The sequence below is a fragment of the Carassius carassius genome, chromosome 11 (assembly GCF_963082965.1).
Source record: "Carassius carassius chromosome 11, fCarCar2.1, whole genome shotgun sequence".
In the NCBI taxonomy this organism is placed as follows: domain Eukaryota; kingdom Metazoa; phylum Chordata; class Actinopteri; order Cypriniformes; family Cyprinidae; genus Carassius; species Carassius carassius.
In genome coordinates, this window is record NC_081765.1 from 18,023,465 (window position 1) to 18,045,233 (window position 21,769).

The window sequence follows — 21,769 nt, forward strand, 5'->3', positions numbered from 1 at the left end:
AATAATTTTTTTTTTATTTTTTATTTTACAGACCCCAAACTTTTGGATGGTAGTGTAAGTCAAATATAAAGCAAAGCGGAGTTTGGAAAAGAGGAATTGTGATAAAGGAGTGATAAGGTTAATAGGCCTTTATATATCCTTCCTGATTGCTCAGACGATCATTGTTTATACAGTTAATATGCATTGTGTATGGTCATTAGTTGAAGGTGATGTTAAAATGTTTCGATTTTCTTCCTAGATTAATATGCAGAAACAATTAAAAGCAAGCAATTAGTAGGTTTATTCCTGACTGTGAGGCACTGTAAGAATATCAGCACTGCCAGAGAAAAGCATTTTCAAGTGATTCCACATTTTCAGCAGGTACGACTCAAGTTATTGGCTCAAAGAGCTCCTTGAGCAAAAATGGCAAGAAGCAGGTCACATACTTCTGGGGAACCTGCCAGCCATACTAGCAGCTTCTTCCTGACAATACGTCTTTAAGAGCTCACTTGCCTCCTCTGGTGTTTAAAACCCATTCTTGCATTAACTTCGAATTAAATCCTTAAAAAAAAACCATATGATGGAACTAATCATACTAAACACCACTCACTCATCAACTGACCACAGTAATGCCCCATGAATTGTTAAAATGACTTTTAAAGATCTGTCATGTCCACACTAAGTTCATGAAGAAGGCCTTTTATACTTTCTCTAAACATCGGATGAACAAAACATGCATATCCGAAGTATCATAACTGAGAACTAGTGGACTTATTTATGGGAAGCTAAATACAAATGACTGGCAGCTGTGGAAGAGTCGCTCATTTGAAAAGGGGAAATTTATTTGAAGACACTGGAATGAGGATGAATAAATTTTAGCATTCATAAACAATATGGCTGACAGTATTTGTGACCTGTAGTTTACTTTCAATACAACACCAGTCAGAGCCCAGAACAGCTCCTTCCACATTGGTTAACCAACAATGGCGAAGTACAAATTAGAGTTCGTCTGACTCCATCAGAAGAGCAGTAAGTAAATGCCAAATTCAAAGTCTTTTGCTGGATTTCTCAAGTAGCTTCATATAAGCACATTCTGATGGAGGCCATTGGTCTTCAGAATGAACATTGGTAAGACCGATAGGAAGGCAAGGAAATAAACCATTTCAAGGGAAGATCACCACTTCTGAAAGTACACATCTGTAAAAACCAAATTCAGCTTTCTCCTTCATAAAAAGAAAAAGCACAAAGCATGGTATACTAGCTGGGTCTGCATTTTGTGGTCACAAAATTGGATTTATTTGTACGAGATACAAAAATGTAAACATTGCAAAATAAATAGTTAAAACAAGTGACGCAGGACCAATATTCATGCTCATGATCCCGACATGAACTGATGCACTTGTCTTGCTTGCATTTTCAAGTGCAAAAGCATGATGACCAAAAAAAACAAAAAAAACAATCTAGGATTCAAGAAACAGAAATGACAGACTAATGATACAAATATACTATTTTACAAGGTAGTGATAATTCCCAATTTTACAAAATGTACATTTATAATATTGACAAATTTCTCTTAATATTTTGATATGCTGTTATTGGGTATAAGTCTGTGTAGAAGTGCGCAGCTTTCAGCACGGAAGTCTTTGTGTTTTTGGATGGGCTATGTGACCTCCATGGCGACTGTGGTCTCTGATAATCCATTGAGAGTCAGCCTCTCTGGTTCGTGATTCTCCCTGCAACAACAATATTTATTATTATTATTAATACTTAAAATTGTATTAATTTAAAATACTCTTTCTATATTTGAAATTTAAAGATAAACACTACAAGATCTTTACTGTCAATTTAGAAGTTTTTTTATTGTTATTTTTCAAATGAATTCTGTTCTTTGAACTTTCTATTCAAAGAATCCTGAAAAAAAACATTATTAATATAATATATTATATTATATTTTATTTTGGTGGATACCATTATTTAAGCAGGATGACCATTTTTAGAAGAAAAAGATGAAAAATTTCACCCCACCACAAAAAAAGAAAAAGAGAGGAAAATAACTTATGTGAATAAGTGCTGTGTCTCAGTACCAACCTGGCAATGTCGATGGCACTAGTGGGGGTGACTTTGGGTACCCGGTCCAGACTGCTGGCAACACTGGCCAGCTTTAAGGCTGAGGGTGAAGGGGTACACAGGCGTGCACTGTGGTGTGTGTGTGCAGGAGATACAGCGCTCACGGTACTCAGGCGCCCATGGCCGTGAGGCAGAGACTGAGGGACGGGCTGCTGTGGGCTAGATGCATTCGTCATCCGTACTAAAGAGCCTGACTCACCACCACCTCCACTCTGTGCAGAACGGTTCATTTTTGCTTGTCTAAAGCTTCCTGCAGGAGACAGAAGAATCATTTAAATATGATCAGCTTTCTTTAAATTAACTAGGGCTGCAACTAACGATTATTTTGATAATCGATTAATCTGTCGATTATTTTTACGATTAATCGGTTTATGTACTTATATTTTAGTTTTTTAAGTAAATTATTAATAAATGGTCTTTATCATTCAGCATAGATTTAAGAGATTTTAACCATTTTGCACTGTCATATCCTCATCAAAAATATACCTGGAGTTGTTTTATTGTGTTAGTAATTCTTTTGTTGAACTCTTCTGCAATCAGAACACTGACCCATACTCTAGCAAATTTCACAAGGAGATTTCAAAAAATGTTTTCACCATGGCAGTCCTTAGAGCTCCTAAAGTAGTTTAACATCCTGAACAAAGCTTATTAAGGAATCTTTCAGAACATATTTTCACGAAGAATAAGGATAAAACAGAATAAAATTGCAGTGCATTGTATTTTATTATTTACTGGGAAACAGCTTTATAGCTTTTGCTGTGAAATTATAAACAATCCTTCAAAAAAAGTGCCAATGGCATGAAACCTGAATGGAACTCACAATTTAAAGTAAAATCCATCAGAAGGTTGTCCAGAAAAAAAATAGGACACACACAAAAAACCTGCTGTGTGAAAAAGAGCAGTGAATACTTAGAAAAAAAAGTGCATTTCAAATATCTACATTTACCTCTCTCATTCAGTCATAATTAGGCTGCACGACTGAATTTTGAACTGGTAAACGACAAACTGATCACAGAACATGTTTGTAAAGCTTTAAATGTTAACTGTTAAAAAGCAATGTTATCAGCTTTTACGACTAAACATTTGCAAACAACATTGTACTGGAGAATTTGCACAAATGAAAGTCTTAGGGGCCGTTCACATATCGCGCCTAAAACGCGTGGAAAACGCTAGGCGCACCGCTTTCTCCTTCTTTCCAAAGCGCTCGCGCAGAAGCGCCCCTGAGGCGTCTGCCTTTGCTAAGCAACCTCCTTGCTCTCTCCTTGAAGACGCGGAAATTTCAGCAAAGGATAAATGGATTTGTAGCTAAAAAAAATCGCTTGCAGTAGCTCTGCTACTAAATTTATTTCAAAATGGAAATCCATATACAACTATGATCAGCTGTTCCTTTCATCTTGACTGAGCTTTTAACGTTACGGGAAAGGATGAAGCTGATTGGTTAGTTCTTGTCACATGACCCGCGGTGCGGTTGCGGCATTCTGAAAAGTTTAAATGTTTTTAACTCGATGCGGTGCGGTGTTGGAAATAACGAACTTGAGCGCGCAAAAGACACGATATGTAAACGTCCCCTTAAACAGTGCAGTAGTGCAGAGTTTAATGGTTACTCTTCTTTTTTAAAGTCTCAATGTAAAGTACTCCCACATCACGCTGAATGCTGCAGACATAGACATCATATGATGTCTATGGCTGCAGAGACGCTGCTCGGGAAGCACGTGACATAAAACAAGGCCAGCTATTGGCTATTCGCTACTTCTCCTGTTGTACTGGCTGAGTAAAACCTCCGGTGGCTCATTACTGCCACACTTTGGTCACCGCAGATTTGAAATATGCACGAAATGAGCCGCTTACGGCAAATAAAAGTTATTTAGCAACGAATCGATGACTAAATTAGTTGACAACTATTTTAATAATCGATTTTAATCGATTAAATCGATTCGTTGTTTCAGCTCTAAAATTAACCGCCAAAAACAGATTTTGACACAAGTCCCCAAATAAATTCAGGTCTCATTAACAGTTTTGCTATTATTCCCCACAAAGTTCTGAAAAAGTTTATGATTTAAAAATATTTGGACCAAAATATTCCCAAGAACTACTGAAACGGACATTTTCGTGCAATGATTCTTTTATATTTTAATACCTCTGCTCAATTTCCCTTCCTTCCTGAAAGCATCACTTGCCTGAATTGGGAAGGACACCATTGACACTAGCAATCTGTGGCCTGTTTTCATTGTTAGGAGAGTTGACCACAGCAGAGGCAGCGAAGTGTGCACTAGCCGAGTCCAGAGTCTTAGACATGCAGTCAGATGAGACGGTGTTCTGTGGAAATAAATTATATTATATATATATTTTTTATTTTATTTTATTTTTCTCTATGAATTCATAATTTCAGAACAGAATGGGAGTGAGGTTTAGCCCCATAATGCCATTTTCCGTTCATTTGGTATGTGTATATACTCACAGGGAGATGTGTGTGCAGTTCTGGTGCTGTCGAGTTCTGCTGGAGTTCTTGCTGCTGTAACTGTTTGTGCATCTGAACCAGCTGCTGCTGATGGGAGTGAAACTGCTCTTCTGTGAATCCAGCTGCAAGTGCAAGAATATGGAGGGTAAATTGGGTCATTTGTGGCCTAATGGTTAGAAAGTCAGACTTGTATGAGGGGTTGAGTTTCAACGGAATGTAAGTGGGGAGGGGGGTGGGGTAAATGACCAGCTCTCTTTTCCACCCTCAGTACCACGACTGAGGTGAGAGCCTGGAGCAAGGTACACTCCACTTTTTTGAAAATAGGCTCATATTCCATCTCCCCAACAGTTAAACAGTTGAGTTTTAATGTTTTCAAATCCATTCAGCCGAACTCCAGGTCTGACGGTAGCACTTTTAGCTTAGTTTAGTATAGATCATTGAATCGGATTAGACCGCCAGCATCTCGCTCAAAAATGACTAAAGATTTTCTATATCTTTCCTTTGTAGAACTTGACTTTTCTGTAGTTACATCGCATAATACGACGGATGGAAAATTAAAAGTTGTTTTAACTGTGATTCCCATTCACTTCCATTATAAGACTGATAGACTGCAATGGTTTGGGTACAAAATCTTGGTTTGTGTTCTACTGAAGAAGCCAAGTCATCTACATCTTGGATGCCCTGGGGGTAACCGGATAAACATAAAATTTTCATTTTTGGGTGAACCATGCCTTTAAACATGCTCTGCATTCAGACTTCATCCACTAACTGACAACCACCTAGAGCTGTGCGTTTTATGTATAGTACGCTATCTTGTATCAGGCGGTGCATAAATAATCAAAATCAACTGGCAAGTCACATTAAAAATTATTGACAGGCTGGATTTGTTGAAAACCCCTGGAATAAACTGATGGTTACAATTTAGTTGATTGACCTTCTGAATCCAGTTCGGCTCAGATGCCTCACCTGACACACTGTTAGAGAGAGGCGTCGCTCCACCTTTTTCCACCTGCGGAGTCCCTTTCTTGTCCTCACCCCTTGAGTTCTCCTGTAGCGGCCGAAGGTGGAAAAACTTCCACCTGCAGGCCTGGATGTCACTCAGGAGCTGAGTCAGTGAGCGCTGAGGGCTTAATTTGGAGTTGTGAGAGTTTGTATTTGCGTGGATGGGAAGGTCAGGCACAATAGAGTCAGCAGAGGGATAAAACATTTCAGGGTCCAGATGCCTGAGGGCACGGTCCAGATCTGACGAGGTGCGATCCAAAACAACCCTGATGGAATACAACAGTGTGCTTTTAGATATTTGGTACAATCTGCACTGACCAGTAGGGAGTAGCTTCATGAACACTTCTACTTAATCTGGACTAAATAAATGCACACTACACATCATCTCTATGGTGACTCATACTTCAGTACAGAAAACAGATTTCAGAAGTTTTTTTTTTTTTTTTTTTTTTTTTTTTACAAAAGATAACTTAAGTGATGAGAAACTGTAAATAGAAGTATGTTGTACCTGCCACCCCTGCCCACCCTCCCTCGTGCCACTGCAATACAGCGTCTGGGCACGGACAGGGCAGTGAGACAGTTGCGCTGCCATAGCCGGTCCTGACCCTTCTGCTGCCAGTGAGGAGAGCAGCTCTGATCCACCAGTGGCTGAGGACACACAATACACATTTAACAATGGCAAAGGAAATGACCAAAGCACCATAGAGCCTAATAATATGCTACTCTGTCACTATTAAAGTGAGTATTGCATAGTCTATGGCACGTTGGAACAACTAGCTGTGAAGGTTTGTATTAGTCACGTTATTCACACGCACTAAAGCAAGGAAGCAGTATTGGCCAAGTGCTTTATTTACACATTAAGACAAAAAACAAACAAAAAAACCTTCCACCTGGTCTCATTGACCCACATGTACGAGAGGGTTCATTACTGCGAATCAGTTTCAATACATTCAAAACAATGATCTGATGTCATTAGAATTCACACTTGTTCTCAAACGTCCTCAAGCAGCATTTTCTCATGCTTAATGTTAACAATTTGCACTTAGGTAACAAATTGCACTTGAGGTTGCACTAAAATTAAATAATACAATTATAAAAAAAATTATATAAAACACTTATTTGTGCTTATTTTTATTATTTTAAATGCAGTTTAAATGTTTAATAAAAGACATTATCTACTTGACAAAAACGGCTGATTGAAATGATGCTAGGAAATGATTTGGGGAAAATAGCCAGTGGTTCACAACAGGGGTCGGGGCCCACTAGAGGGCCTCAGTAAGCTTACAAAGGGGCCTGATGACTTAAAATTAGGGGTGTCCCCAAGCATTTTCATAGTCGAATCGGAATTTTAGAATCTTGCCAATATTCGACTGACAGTCGAATCATATGTTTTGGGGGCAGGGCAAAATACATCACCAAGAGTCAAGACAGACTTTCAACAGTCATAATTACGTTAACACACAAGGAAAATGTGCATATAACTGTAGTGTTTTAGTGTTCTGCATTTCTGTTTTGAGCTACACACACTGAATATTCGAATATTCGTTTATTTAAATTAAGTTTAATGAGACAGACGTTATTTTTCAGCAACATTTATTGTTTCCGTCATTTTGAACAAGCTTGAACATTACACATCGTGTTTTGTAGCTGAAAACCTTTGACAATGCGTGCAAACAAACAAAAGTACAAATTAAAAGCAAAAAAAAAAAAGTAAACAAAGAAAAAACGTAAAGCAGACTGCAGCAATTAGGCTATTGTAGAACGTAGCCTACACTTAACTTTGAAACTTTTAAACTGTCATCAAATCTTTTTTGCATTTTTTTTCTATTGTTGTACATGCTCTTGAAATACGGGCATGTAAACATGATCAGGGGAAAGCCGGCTCCTTAGTCTGTCAACAATAAGGCCGGCCACGGAGAAAACGCGCTCTGACGGCACAGACGTTGTCGGGACTCACAAATAACGGTGTGCTTAGCGAATAAGTTTTGTGAAGCGCTTCGTGTTTTCGTTTCACCACTGAATGGGATCCTCATCTGGTGGAATACATGGCTCCAGCAAGAACTGTTCCCACTCGTCTCGGCTGGACTCTCTGTAATCATCTCTGAAGAACTGGCTCAGCCTTTTCCGACGAGTGGGCATTGCATCTTCTTCATCATTGGTGGCGGCGGCTGCATCCGCACCACTCGCATCAAGGAAAATGTTCTGATAATGTTCAAAAAAGTTTTTTCTTCTTATTTCTCTCATGTTTTCATCGAGAAACCTGATATGTTTGTGCCGAGGGTCTAGGGCAGACGCGAGAAGAGGAGTTTTCACTGCATTCTCCAAGTTGTTTATTCGTTGCTTGAGAGATGCCACAACAATATTCTTCAATTCGGTCACTTTCCGTGATTCTTCACGGCATATTTGAAGTACTGTAGAAGGCCGCAGTTCTTAGGGGCCGTTCACATATCGCGTCTTTTGCGCGCTCAAGTTCGTTATTTCCAATGTAGGCTTATGGTGTGCGCGCTAATAATGGAAACAACGCAATCGCGATGCGCACGCAGTGCGACGCTCCGGTTTTTTCCAGGCGCGTCCGAACTGCATCGAGTTAAAAACATCTCAACTTTTCAGAATGCCGCAAGCGCACCGCAGGTCATGTGACAAGAACTAATCAATCAGTTTCATCCTTTCCCATAACAACGTTGAAAGCTCAGCCAAGATGAAGGAACAGCTGATCATAGCTGTAAATGGATTGTCATTTTGAAATAAATTTAGTAGCAGAGCTACTGAAAGCGATTTTTTTTGTGCTGCAAATCCATTTATCCTTTGCTGAAATTTCCGCGTCTTCATAGAGAGAGTGCGTCATTATTGCTTAGCAACGGCAGACGCCTCAGGAGCGCTTCTGCCCGAGCGCTTTGGAAAGAAGGAGAAAACGGCGCGCCTAGCATTTTCCACGCGTTTTAGGCGCGATATGTGAACGGCCCCTGATTTATTCTTTAATTATTTTTTGCTTGCATACATCTTTAAATATGCCGTGGAGAATCACAGAAAGTGACCAAATTAGGTTTTATTGTGAACTTATTTTTTTTTATTTTTTGCGAAATTCGAATATCATTTAGTTCGACTAACCGTGCACATCCCTACACCATACAAGTTAATATTACGACTTATAGGCTATATGCACAAAATGTCCTAAATGCTGCGCTGCTCTGAATGAACTCCTTTTGTGGACGCGTTCTTCATGCATCAACGTGCAGAAACACAGCAACTAAACTCTAAAAATTCACAGCATTTAATTATAATAGTGTTCTCATTATAATTGTTATGTATATAACAGTCCCAGTCATAGTTATTAATATTCTGCATTGAAGAGATGATCACCGTAGTACTACAATGAAGCGCTTTACTGCAGCGCAGCTTAACCAAATGCATCTTATACAAGATAGTATATACCGTATTTTCAGGACTATAAGTCGCACTTTTTTTCATAGTTTTCAGCCCTCTTGCGGCTGTAGACGGTAATGTTTTCTCTCGGTTCTTGGCTCTAAATAAATGCGACTTATAGTCCAGTGCGACTTATATATGTTTTTTTCCTCATCATGACGTATTTTTGGACTGATGCGACTTATACTCAGGTGCGACTTATAGTCCGAAAAATACGGTACACAATATATATAAACTGGCTGAAATGTTTTGAAATCCCTTGTACCCTACCTGATCGAAAAAAATCCAGTCTTTTACTCTGCCTGTGTCAATTTGAGTCTTGTAAATGTTTTAAATCCCTGCGGCCAAGATGCTCCTCTGTCAGCCACAGATTATGGAAAGTGAAACTTAGATCTATAGGGGTGGCTGGATTTATTCACGCACCTTAAAATATTTATTTGAAGATTCTTTCTTTTCAGAATTATTTTAATAGGCTTTTTATTAACTTATTGGGAGAAAACCAGTAGTTCTATGTGAAATCACACATTTGAGCTCCCCCATATAACCAACATGGCATGATCATAACACCCCATGAATATTCGACTGTGAGATTAGTCGTCGAATCAAGCTCCTCCTATCGAAGCATCAAATCTTAGACTATTCAGGGTCAACCCTATTTAAAATTACCGTATTTTTCAGACTATAAGTCGCACCTGAGTATAAGTCGCATCAGTCCAAAAATACGTCATGATGAGGAAAAAAACATATATAAGTTGCACTGGACTATAAGTCGCATTTATTTAGAACCAAGAGAAAACATTACCGTCTACAGCCGCTACGGCGCTCTATGCTGCTCAGTGTACGTAGACTACAGGAGCACTCAGCAGCATAGAGCGCCCTCTGGGGGCTGTAGACGGTAATGTTTTTCTCTTGGTTCATTTCTCTTGGTTCATGTCAAATTAATTTTGATAAGTAGCACCTTACAATAAGTCGCAGGACCGGCCAAACTATGAAAAAAAGTGTGACTTATAGTCCGGAAAATACGGTACTTAAAATACAACAAAACAAGCATATAAATAAGCTAAATATTTTTTTTTTTTAATGCTTCTGTGGATTTTTCATGGCAGGGAATCTATTTTTGCTACATAAATCACAAATTTCACTTGAGAACTTAAAAAACAACTCCCTTTTATGATCCAGGATTCGCAGTCTTGGAAAATCAGGATATATGATGTAGACTAACTTTAGTGTGATTTTTAGATGTGGAAAAATTAAGTATATTATTAAAATCGTAAAACATTATGGGCATTTTTTTAAGAATATATACATTTCACCAGTTACAAAGCTCTAAATTATTTGATTGTATGGAGTTAAAAGTATGTTTTAAAATCCTTACGCAGTAAATCACAAACGATTGTAAGAGTCATGTAAATTCACTAGTTAAACAGAGTGCGAGGCCTGGAAAAATAATCTTCATCTAAAAGTTTTGGAATCATAAAATTAAATTGTTTTGATTAATATATATATATATATATATATATATAATTTTTTTTTTTTCTTATTTACACGAACTACAGTAAAAGTGCCCATGGATAAAAACAAGTTTTGAAAAACAAACTAGGATTGCGCGACATTCGAACATTTTTGGTTTTGAGAACCACTGCTTTAAGCCATTTCAGGGCACCTTAAATATCAAGATAGATTTGTTTTGCTCTAATTGGCACAGTAGCAGCCTTCTTTAATGGTCTACAGCCAGCACTGATGTAAAATGGGAAACTCACAGCGTGGTAACTGCAGCCAGCTTTCCGTCTGAAGGCAAAGATTCCATCAGGATCATTCTCTTCATCCGGCTCTGAAGCAGGAGACTTCAGAAGAAAAAGGAGAAAAAAAAAACTAATTTTTTAGGTTTAATTACCTAATTAACATCTTTTCAGTAAAACCTCTAAATATGACATCTACATGAGCATGTGTAGCCAAACACTGAAATCTGCACTGACCAGCGGGTAATCCTCCTCTCCAGAACTGTGGAAGTCATATTGTTTGATGTCTGCCTTGTTGATGGTCTGCTGTCGCTCTGGCCGACCAGGGTGGCGAAATGCATCAAGTCTGGGCCTCTTGTTGTACTTTTTATGGGAACGCACAAAGTCAAAGTAAGGCTCAGGCTTGACTGTGAAGGGGTGGAGGTGTTTGGGTCCAGATGTGTGTGACTGAGGGAAAGAGAAGAAATAGTTTTATCATGACCAGTGAGCACATTCAAGCTATTTTTTGCACACAGATATTTCCTTACCTTAATTTTGCTCTCTGCCTTGTGTCGATTGCTCATGGGTAAGGATATGGGCGCAGGGTAAATGGTTTTCTCTGCCAGAGGTACAGTGACCTCATTCAGTATCTCTCCTGAGAAGTCTCCGATTTGATATCTAAAAATATACAAAACATGAAGAAACAAAGGGTAAAAAACAAAACAAAAACTTAGCAGTTTCAAATGATTTAAAACTAAGCGAGATTGCTGATAAGAGCAATGAGTCACCTTACACACAACAACCGTTCTAGCAGTTAAGTGACACAAAACACAGCTTTACTTATATAGTGTATGTAACAACAGAAATCATCTAAAAGCAGCTTTATAAAAAGAGCACCATTTACAAACCTTTTCTCAAAAACTTCCAGCGTCAGATGCAGCAGCTCTCGTTTGCTCTTTTCTCTCTTCTTGATCATCTCCAGGATGCTCATGGTTCGGCTGAATTCTCTCCTCAGCTTCAGCATCTTCTCATAAGACACCTCGTCATTCTTGCGATTCTACAGAGATTGCAAGACACACACCAGTAGGTGTCAAAGCCTATATCCAACTCACTGTTCTATTGAGGGGGAAATGTTGGAATTAATAAACATGCTGTACAAAAAAAATATAAACCTGAATGCAGATGTCTTCAAAAAGCTGATGTAAATAAAAATAACACTATTATTATACTATAAAATAATACTATTAAAATAAAATAGATGTGACATAAGGATGCCTGTTTGACGTGCAAACGTATTAAAAAATATTGCTTTTGGAAAGTAAGAATAAGGCTCGTCTGAATACCCTCTAACATTACTGTTCGAGGCATGCATGACAAAACACAGAGCACATGCATACCTTCCTAGTCTGCATCTTTTCTGTGCGACGCCTGAAGGCCACGTAAGCATCGTTGTTGGTGGAGCCATCCCTCTTCTCCTGTCTGATCTGAGGGATGAGCGACGGGCCTCGGCAGTTCTTCCTCTTCCTCACCCAGTAGTCATACACTGACTTCAACAGGTAGTCATCTTCATTTAACAGCAGCTTGGCCTCCTGAAGAGTGACCAACTACACAACAATTATTGAGAGAGAGAGAGAGAGAGAGAGAGAGAGAGAGAGAGAGAGAGAGAGAGAGAGAGAGAGAGAGAGAGAGAGAGAGAGAGAGAGATGGGAATGTGTGAGAATATAAGTGAAACATGAGAAGGTGAATGTGTAGATCTGTAGAACTTTTAGATTAGTTTGTATCCCAAAAATGGCTCTCAGAGAGTAGGCGAAAAAATGATGCGTAATCCAAATAACTATATAATCAAGCATAGTTAGAATAACAAAATAAAAAGGCTTATCTTTTTCAATAAGCATACTTTTTTATGAGAGAGAAGTTATTAAACAAAGCATTACATAACATTTTGTTATTATTACACAAAACCATGTGTGAAATCAAAACCTATGATATTTAGGACCAAAATAATCTGTCACTTGGTAAAAGCTAGCTAAATCAGACAGGCACTTTGACAACCTCATTCTTGAAAATTATGAACAAATCATTCTTAAATCAGCTTAACGACACTGTTACTTTCATACAAATCTGATACCATGCTGGTTCACCACTTAATGTCCTATGTGATTACCTGGTTGGTGCTGGCTTTCTCTAACCGATCCATCATGGTCTCAAACTGCACAGGTTTGAGCTCCATTTTGCGATTGAGTCTGTTCAGTAAAGTCTCGTCCTCTGAGTCCATATCATAGTCAGGCAGCTCGTTATCCAGACCCAGAGCTGGTGCAGAGTAACAGATACAAATCAGATTGACATTCAAATTCAAATGACACTTTATTTGAAACAAGATACTCAAATATCCAGAAGTACTATCTTGAGGTAGAAGCTGAGAGTCACTCACGCTGGATGTGGATGAGCTGTTTGGGGATGCGGAACTCTCCTTTGTAAAGGCGGTCGTAATACGTGATGTTACTCTCTGCCTCTGGCACAGGGATGACCATACTCTCCTTCTTCTCCCTGAACACCTGCTGGGCAGAGATGGCCCTCTGGAGATGGTGCTCCTGAAACACCGTGAGAGAGAGAGAGAGGATGAGTAAACCTAATTCTTCATTAACAAAATTGGAAAACTCAAATTTGTGAAAAGGTTACACCATACATGCCACTAGAGCTGCAACTAATAGGGGTGTAACGCTACGTGTATTCGTACCGGACCGTTTCGGTACAGGGCTTTCGGTACGGTGCACGTGTGTACCGAATGCAATATTTTGATTGCGGAACATAGGTACATTTTCGTGTTTCCAAACGAACATATTAAGTGGCGGAAGTCTCCGCGTTCAGCGCAAATCCCGCCCTGCAGCTGATTCGGCCAGTGACACACTGGCTGCGTGGCGTGAGCGTGGCGTTTCTGCTGCATGTCAGGAGCGTGGCGGCTGCCTCTCGTTTTCTGTGTCTTTTCACACCAGAACCGTGCCTGACGCGGTGCTGGCGCACTGCTACGGCTGTAGGTGAGTTAGAGGGAGGCCACCGAAAGACCAGGCTCTTGTCTTCATGACAACAATATCAACTTTTTTTTTTACACACCTACACCTACGCCAATTGATAAAGGACACCGTCAACAGTATTGACGGAAAAATAGACTATGTTTGACAGGTGCAATATTTGAAAATCGATAATTATTTATTTATTTTTTAAATTACATTTATATCTGAATTTATGTCAATCTATAGACTTTCAAACATCAAAATGTCATGAATTAATATGTATTTGTGTACAAAATGACATATAAACATTTTCCTATTATATTTTGCCTGGAAACGCTTCCAACACGCTTGCGTGTCGCGTGAAAAATAGGCGTCGGTTCTATTTCTAGCATGCACGCGTTTTCCGCGCGGCTCGAGCCACGCCTGAGCCGCGCGTCTCACGCAGGCAGTCTGCAAGCTCTAACCTGTTAACATGGGAGCCGAATTAAAAACAGACACGCCACGTGAGCGTGGCGTTTCTGCTGCGTGTCAGTTGCATGACGGCTGCTTTGCGTTTTCTGTGTCTTTACACACCAGAATCGTGCCTGGCGCGCTGCTGCTACTGTAGGTGACATAGAGGGAGACCGTCGACAGACCAGGATCTTGTCTTAACGACAACAATATCTACTTCATGTTGACTATGTTTGACAGGTGCAATATGCCAGTGTGTCACCGGCCTAATGTGTTCAAAAGGCATCACGCGAGTGTGAACATCACTACAACTAGGAAAAGAATGATTGTAATTCAAACGCAGCTCCCGTCGGCATTTAAACAGACTTTACACTTTGAAAAAGTTATATTTTTTAAATATGAGCAGGCCTGCAAGCTGGGATTGGTAATGCTGCACTGTAATCATAGTTATTTATTTATATTTTTCATTATATTTTATTATATGATACTGGATTGAGACAGAGTATTTTATTTAGTGGAGAACTTTGCAGCAGTATTTTATTTCTTATTCTTTTTTATTTTAGATATATTTTATTAAAAAGTATTTAAAAAAAAATTGTAAACAAATTGTAAAAAAAAAAAAACAACCTGCAGTTTAATGTTTGCATTTCTTTCCCTTACTGTACCGAAAATGAACCGAACTGTGACTTTAAAACCGAGGTACGTACCGAACCGTGATTTTTGCGTACCGTTACACCCCTAGCAACTAACGATTATTTTTTCTGTCGACTAATCTAACGATTATTTTTTTCGATTAGTCGACTACTCTAGCGATTATTTTTATTACAATAAATAATATATGTAATGTTCTTTTTTTAATTAGCTAATGAATCCTTTGGATAACTTTACAAAAAAATATATAAGTACAACTTCTAATATAATATTTCAACCTTTATTCATTTTCAACCAATGTAGTTGAAGTTTTTACAGTATACAAAAATAAAGAGGCAAAGAAAATTATTTTACTATGGTAAATATGAGTTTATGATAGCATTTATAATTAAACCACAGTAGCCATAAATTTACAGTTGTCTGAGACGTCATGAAATGTTCTTTAGCATCACAAACCATAAAATGTAGTCAGGGTTCTGCTATGGTTTAGCATGGTTTCCAGAGATCTGGAGCTGATTCGGGGTAGCTCGGTGGTTTGTGACTGTTGTCTTTTAAGGGGCCGTTCACATATCACGTCTATTGCGCGCTCAAGTTCGTTATTTCCACTGTAGGCGCGCAATATGCGTGCTCATAATGGAAGCGACGCGGTCGCGATGCGCACGTGCTCGTTTTTCCAGGCGTGTCCGCACCGCATTGAGATTAAAACTTATCAACTTTTCAGAATGCCGCAAGCGTACCGCGGGTCATGTGACAAGAACTAACCAATCAGCTTCATCCTTTCCCGTAACAACGTTGAAAGCTCAGCTAAGATCAGGGAACAGCTGATCATAGCTGTATATGGATTGCCATTTATTTTTATTTTTTTTATCCATACTTCAGCCGCTACAGGTGATCATACCAATAACTTGTAATCTTTACAAGAATATCAGACCTGAACCAGGAAGTTGGTCACCAGATCACACGGTAACCAATTAAACCGTAACACCGAAGAGCGTCAGGATGTTTACCTCTGAGGTGCTCGTGCATCGCATTTGTGCTGCCGTGGTACACCATATCGGTTTTGCACATGGAACAAAGGGTAATCGATGACGTTGACGCGTCGTTGCAGCACTACATGCCACAACAGTAAAGATTGTCACCACAAAGTATTTCCATTAGCAAGTGAGGCCAGTTAGTTAAGCTGAAATGGATGTAGCTGGCAATAAGAAAAAGTTCAAAACTCACAGAGACTGAAACAAGAATTGGACTTCTAATGCAGCTGAGAAGAGCAACGTGATGAAACCCGCTGCAATGGCTTACACAGCTCGCAAGCATACAAATGAACTCCAAGTCGTTCCAATGACTTTTGGATTCATAAGAGACTTACTGTGTGTAGACAGTTCAATAATAGAAAGGTGATCAGGTCATTATCAGGTAGGTGAGGAGAGCTAACGCAATCTGTGGCACATTACACAAGTTTTTAACATGTACCTTGGTCTCTGTACTGTATCTCTGTCCAACACAAACTCTTGATCATGCTGATCAAGATGGATACATAGCAGTTCATACTTCCGTTATAATAACTTCACATTAGGGCTTTACGATAAATCGAAATGGAATTGAAATCGTGATTCGACAGAAGCAGCGATTTTCATGCGTGTAGGGCTGTCGCGATAACCGCAATATTGTTTTTTGTTTTTTTTTATATGAGGCTGTGGCCTTCTTTTTTTTTTTTTATTATTCACTGTGCATTCAATGTTAAATAAATTAATGATACAATATGTTTACGACTGTAATTTTCTCGCGAGCCATTGTAGCTTTATGGTGCTTCGTTTGTTTTAAATAGGCAGGCTGAAACGATGGGAGGCGCTCGATCTCGTCCCAAAACCTAATGTCACGTCGCCAGTTTGGAAACATTTTTGCTTTCAACCCAATGAAAAGGGCGAGCCAACGAATATAGATGAGCCGATATGCAAAATTTGCTGCAAAAAGGTTCCTGTGACGCGGCAATACATCTAATTTGAGGTCATCGGGACAAACGCTTAACGCGAAAAAAGCTTAACGTGGTTTAATGTACTAATACAGTGATATTAACAGACCAAACTCACTAAACATCAAATTAATAAAGTATAATATCTACAAAAAATCAGATGATCCATGAATATGAATTCAACGAGTTTAATAAAACATTAAGCCTTTTCCTCTCATAGAAAACCATCATAAGGCTTAACGTGTTATTAAACGACTTGCATTCATATTCAGGGATAATCTGTTTTTTTTTTTTTTTTTTTTTTTTACATCGTATACTTTATTAGTATAATGTTTAGTGAGTTTGGTTTTTAAAAATCACTGTCTTAGTACATTAAGCCACATTAAACGGTTTTCTATGGGAGGAAAAGGCTTAACGTGTTATTAAACAAGTTGCATTCATATTCAGGGCTCATCTGATTTTTTTTATAGATAGTATACTTTATTAGTATGATTTTTTTTTGTTAGTTTGGTCCGTTAATATCACTGTCTTAGTACATTAAGCCATGTTAAGCGTTTTTCACGGTAAGCGTTTTAGAGTGTCCCCTGTCATCCAGCCGTGAAAGTAACAGGCATACCTGCTGAAGTCACGGACAACCTCCGTGTCAGTGCCCATACCCAAGAGAGCGTGAGCAAATAACGAGCTCACACACGCTATCTGCTTGTGGAGTGCATCTACTCCAACGCAAATCCACTGTCCTGTTGGGCCAGTGGTGGCGCGATAATCAGTCTAGATTTCCGCTGCTGTCCAAAGTCGCGCACAAATACGTGTAATACATGTTAGAACTCTTTGATTTCTTAAAAAAAATGTATTGGAAAACGCATGTTCTTGTTGCTGTTTGGCATTTAACAATAAACAAAAATGTTTTAAAACGTGTCTCTCTGTCAGTTAAAAAAGCAACAATATATGCTACATAACTCAATGATAGAGCTTTGTATGATAAATTAGGTATGTAAAAAAAAAAACGGCGGTAATACCGCATATCGCGCTTTTAAGCCACCCATAATAACCACAGGGCAAATTTCTTAAACGCGACAGCCCTACATGCGTGCGTATCTTTCAGTGAAGCACAGGTCTGTGATCAGTAGTAAATCTCCATCTGAAGGCCAGAGAGCGTTCTCACGCTGAAAACCTAAATATGCCTCGAAAAAATAAAACAGTAAATGCCTATAGCGGTAGCTGAATGCACAGAAGATTTAACTGCTTTCATCGATTCAACATCACTAATAAACACATAACTAATAAACTACAACAATGTATGGTTTATCAGAGTTCTTCTTCTTATTATTATTATTTTTCTGTATTAAAATAAAGTATATGTATAATAATGCAGTGCTGTTATCAACGCTCAGAAAACTATCAAATATGTTGCGTGCCTTATTCTAGGATTCATTTAAACACTTGACTTACGTTATGAAGTGAGTTTGGAGTAAAAACATGTTAATTAGGGGTGCACCGAAATTTAAAAAAAAACAGCCGAAAACGTAAACCGAAAATGAATGTCACCCGCCCCTCCCATCCGTGAGCAAGCACTTAGGTTTCACTCACGGTCGAGCTGTTATCACGCGTCTGCCTATCAAAGATTAAGCATGTCAAAGGGCTGTCACAATCAAAAAAAGCTTGTCACAAAAGCTGCACAATCGATCGGACCAACCAACACAAGTTTCGAAAACAGGGAATCGATTTTAACGGCCTTCTCTCGGAGCGCGTCCAGCTCGTCACTATACGCTCGCAGCGAACGCGCGTCACACAGCAACTGCAGGTTCTGACACACACACACACACACACACACACACACACACACACAGAGAGCCTATTAGTGCATAATATCAATGTAGCCTTCAGTAATGTTTTTCATTGATGTTATGGCAGTCCACATTGCTGACTTGTGCGCGTCTCAAGCGCCCTCTTTACGTTCGCCCTAATGCCTGTTTAGTTGTCGGTGGATTTGCCTATATTTGGCGTTGAAAAACGGATCAAAGCCAAATATAGGCAATTTACTAACGATTCAATGAACACTTTGCCTATGTCTCAAAAATCGAACAGGATTTTTTTTTCACAAAAGTGACAGCCCTATACGAGAGGACACCAAAGTTGCAATATGTAACATTTGTTCTGCAAAAATCTCCAAAATTGTGGATTTTTTTGCACAATTTTTAAAAAACTATTTTATTTGATGTAACATAAAACTTGAAGAATAATTATTATTTATATTTATTGCAAAAAATATTTTATGTTTTGTTATGTAACTGTTAATAAAAGTTTGATTATTATATTGTGATTTTTCAATTCAGATCCATTAAATCCAAGCAATATATACGTTTTTAAAAGAAGCCATTTTCGGCTTCAGTTTCGGTTTTCGGCCAAGTGCATCCTAAATTTTCGGTTTCGGCGCAGAATTTTCATTTCGGTGCATCACTAATGTTAATAAATGTGGTATTTTCAGGCACTCTCAGATGGAACAACATTTACTACACAGTCATAATTCACTCAGAAGCTACGCAAACAGCTGTCATTATCACAAACGATTTCATAATCGTGCAATAAAATCATCTGCAATTTTTTTTGCATAGCTTGCCAGTGAGCTACGGCTCTGTGTAGTAAATGCTGCTCCATCTGAAAGCATGTAATAATGATATACTGCTGATTACAGAACCGGCTTACTAACAAAATGCGCATGACAATCACATTCGATTAACCGTGCAGCCCTTCTTCACAAATAAAATTAAATCAAGATGAATCAAACTGAAGAAACCATGATGATCTGCTAAACATATTTCAAAATAGCTCAAGATCATGACTGTTGTGTCAAGTGGTGTAACCAAGTAGCTAAAAACAATAAATATACATTTTTATCATAATGAATACATTGATGTTTTCTTTACCAAATGGAAGGTTACTTGATTTGACCTGACCAAAACATTTTTTTTTTTTTTTTTTCATAAAAAGGTTCAAATCTTTAACGTTTTAAAAGACAGTAGGGGGATCGAAGAGGGTTATTTCAGTGTCATGCTTTTCTTTACATATGACAACAACAACACTTTTTGGGGAAAGTTGTGGCTTAATGGTTAGAGAGTTGGACTTATAATCCAAAAGGTTGTGAGTTTGAGTCTCAGGCCGGCAGGAATTGTCGGTGCGGGGAGTGAATGTACAGCGCTCTCTCCACCTTCAACACCACGACTGAGTGCAAGGCACTGAACCCCCAACTGCGCCGCAGCATACATGGCTGCCCACTGCTCCAGGTGTGTGTTCACTGCTGTGTGTGTGCACTTTGGATGGGTTACACGCAGAGCACAAATTCTGGGTCACTTTACTTGGATGTATGTCATGTCACTTTTGCCTGTTGGTTACTATGACTTTTAACATTTTTAAAATAATATTAGCTACTATGTTAAAACTTAAATTCTTATTTAAGTTAATTTTAAATTAATAATAATAATACAGTACATTTGAAACTATTAATAATAAATTACATCTCATTATATAACTCCATAAGAGATGGAATATACACACAATATTATTATATTATTGTGTGTGTGTGTGTGTGTGTGCATACAATTAAAAATAAATTTTAAACCAACAATTAATAATATTTTATTACATTTAATAGTTTAATTAATACTTTAATTTTTTTATTAGACATTATATTAAAACATAAAACATGTGACATGGTATCACATGGTAATATCAGGATACTTTGAAATATATATGCCATGATACTGAATGATTCCCATATTCATATACCACTGCATTATGATATTGAAATGCAGCAGATAAACATGCCATATTAAAAGATGCAGGCTTCAAAAGCACGCCGTTCAGCTGATGTATTCCTGTCGTAACTTACGAAAATCTGTAACGCATCTGCGCAAAAAGACTGACGTCAATACGCATTCTCCACTACCAAATGTCTCACGAAAATAACCTTGCTCACGCCACTAGTGTAAAAGATTTTCCGCAACTACGCAACTGTCTCAAATTTTAAACGTAACTTAGAGACTTAGAACGGTGTTTGCGTATCCATTCGAGCAGAGAATAGACTTACGTATTATACGTGCGTAAGAGATACGTGAATTCCAACACCCTGCTATGCACCTGAACCTCATGAAAAATTATGGATTTCAAATCATTTACATACCGACTCCTCTTCCTTTTCCATCCCAGTTGGCATTTGTGGAACCGCTCGGTTGATGGAGACGCAGTCGGTGAGGTCCGGGAGGTCTTTATTACGGTAGATCGGTAGCGGTTTGGCGGCGTCTAGCGCTCGCGCGCGGAACGAGAGTTTACTCATTGTTTTCAGGGATCACAAACACACTAAACACGGCTCATTCGGTACAAATACACACACGAGCCAACGGTTCTCTCCGCGGCCGCGCTCACTGACGTCCCTCCGATCGAAATCCGGCGGTTAAAGGCATCTCTGTGCGAGTTATGGTGCTTTTTCACGGGCTTTTTTTTCTCGGCTGGTGTGAAAACATGGCGGACATGATCCCGACAGCCCGCGCGACACTGCCAAAGAGCGTGAGCGGGAGCGCGCGTGTGCCGCTGCGCGCGCACCTCATGCAACATGCGTGCACAACAATATCACGACACACGGGCACGAGGGAGCACATGGTTGCATCATAGAGAGCTGTCACATAGCTACATTTGAAGAGGACATTATGAGACATCTCCCGTGATGATGACGTCTTTACATATGCCACGCAGGCAAAGATGGCCTACCATAAAAAATAATCAAATATTCAACATTTTGGGCCACAGAATGTTTTAATTGAAAATCTCATGGCTACTTATGGGCATTTGGAAAAATGTCTAAAGACATTCTGCTGAACAATTGTTAAAAAACAGTACATTGATTGAACTCAACTCACTGTACCTTTATCCCACACAGACGAGTTTTCATTCCCATCAAAAAATACACTGTAATCTAAGATCTGGCCAT

At 38.8% G+C, this 21,769-nt stretch overlaps 1 protein-coding gene across 2 annotated transcripts; it reads right to left on the reverse strand.

Moving 5' to 3' along the window:
• Positions 1 to 1,234: 1,234 nt before the first annotated feature.
• Positions 1,235 to 21,367, reverse strand: LOC132152940 (enhancer of polycomb homolog 2-like). Of its 2 annotated transcripts, none has more exons than XM_059561955.1 (14): positions 20,966 to 21,367; positions 13,139 to 13,298; positions 12,872 to 13,017; positions 12,105 to 12,311; positions 11,616 to 11,764; positions 11,256 to 11,385; positions 10,966 to 11,175; positions 10,750 to 10,833; positions 6,075 to 6,214; positions 5,531 to 5,832; positions 4,565 to 4,686; positions 4,284 to 4,422; positions 2,068 to 2,356; positions 1,235 to 1,712 (listed from the first exon to the last, which is right to left on the reverse strand). In XM_059561955.1, exons 1-14 carry the CDS (start codon positions 21,116 to 21,118, stop codon positions 1,640 to 1,642), a joined length of 2,304 nt encoding a protein of 767 aa, XP_059417938.1. In that variant the 5' UTR covers positions 21,119 to 21,367; the 3' UTR covers positions 1,235 to 1,639. The 2 variants fall into 2 exon arrangements, with proteins under 2 accessions (XP_059417938.1, XP_059417936.1); XM_059561953.1 differs by having other exon boundaries at positions 2,068 to 2,352; positions 4,280 to 4,422; positions 20,966 to 21,365.
• Between the last annotated feature and the right edge of the window lie 402 nt (positions 21,368 to 21,769).

Coding starts and splice junctions, on each gene's coding strand:
- LOC132152940 (XM_059561955.1), bottom strand. CDS start 21,118: ATGAGTAAACTCTCGTTCCGCGCGCGAGCGCTAGACGCCGCCAAACCG. Junction 10,834..10,965: donor GAGAGGAGGATTACCCGCTG/GTCAGTGCAGAT, acceptor TTTCTTCTGAAG/TCTCCTGCTTCAGAGCCGGA. Junction 6,215..10,749: donor CTGGCTGCAGTTACCACGCT/GTGAGTTTCCCA, acceptor GTGTGTCCTCAG/CCACTGGTGGATCAGAGCTG.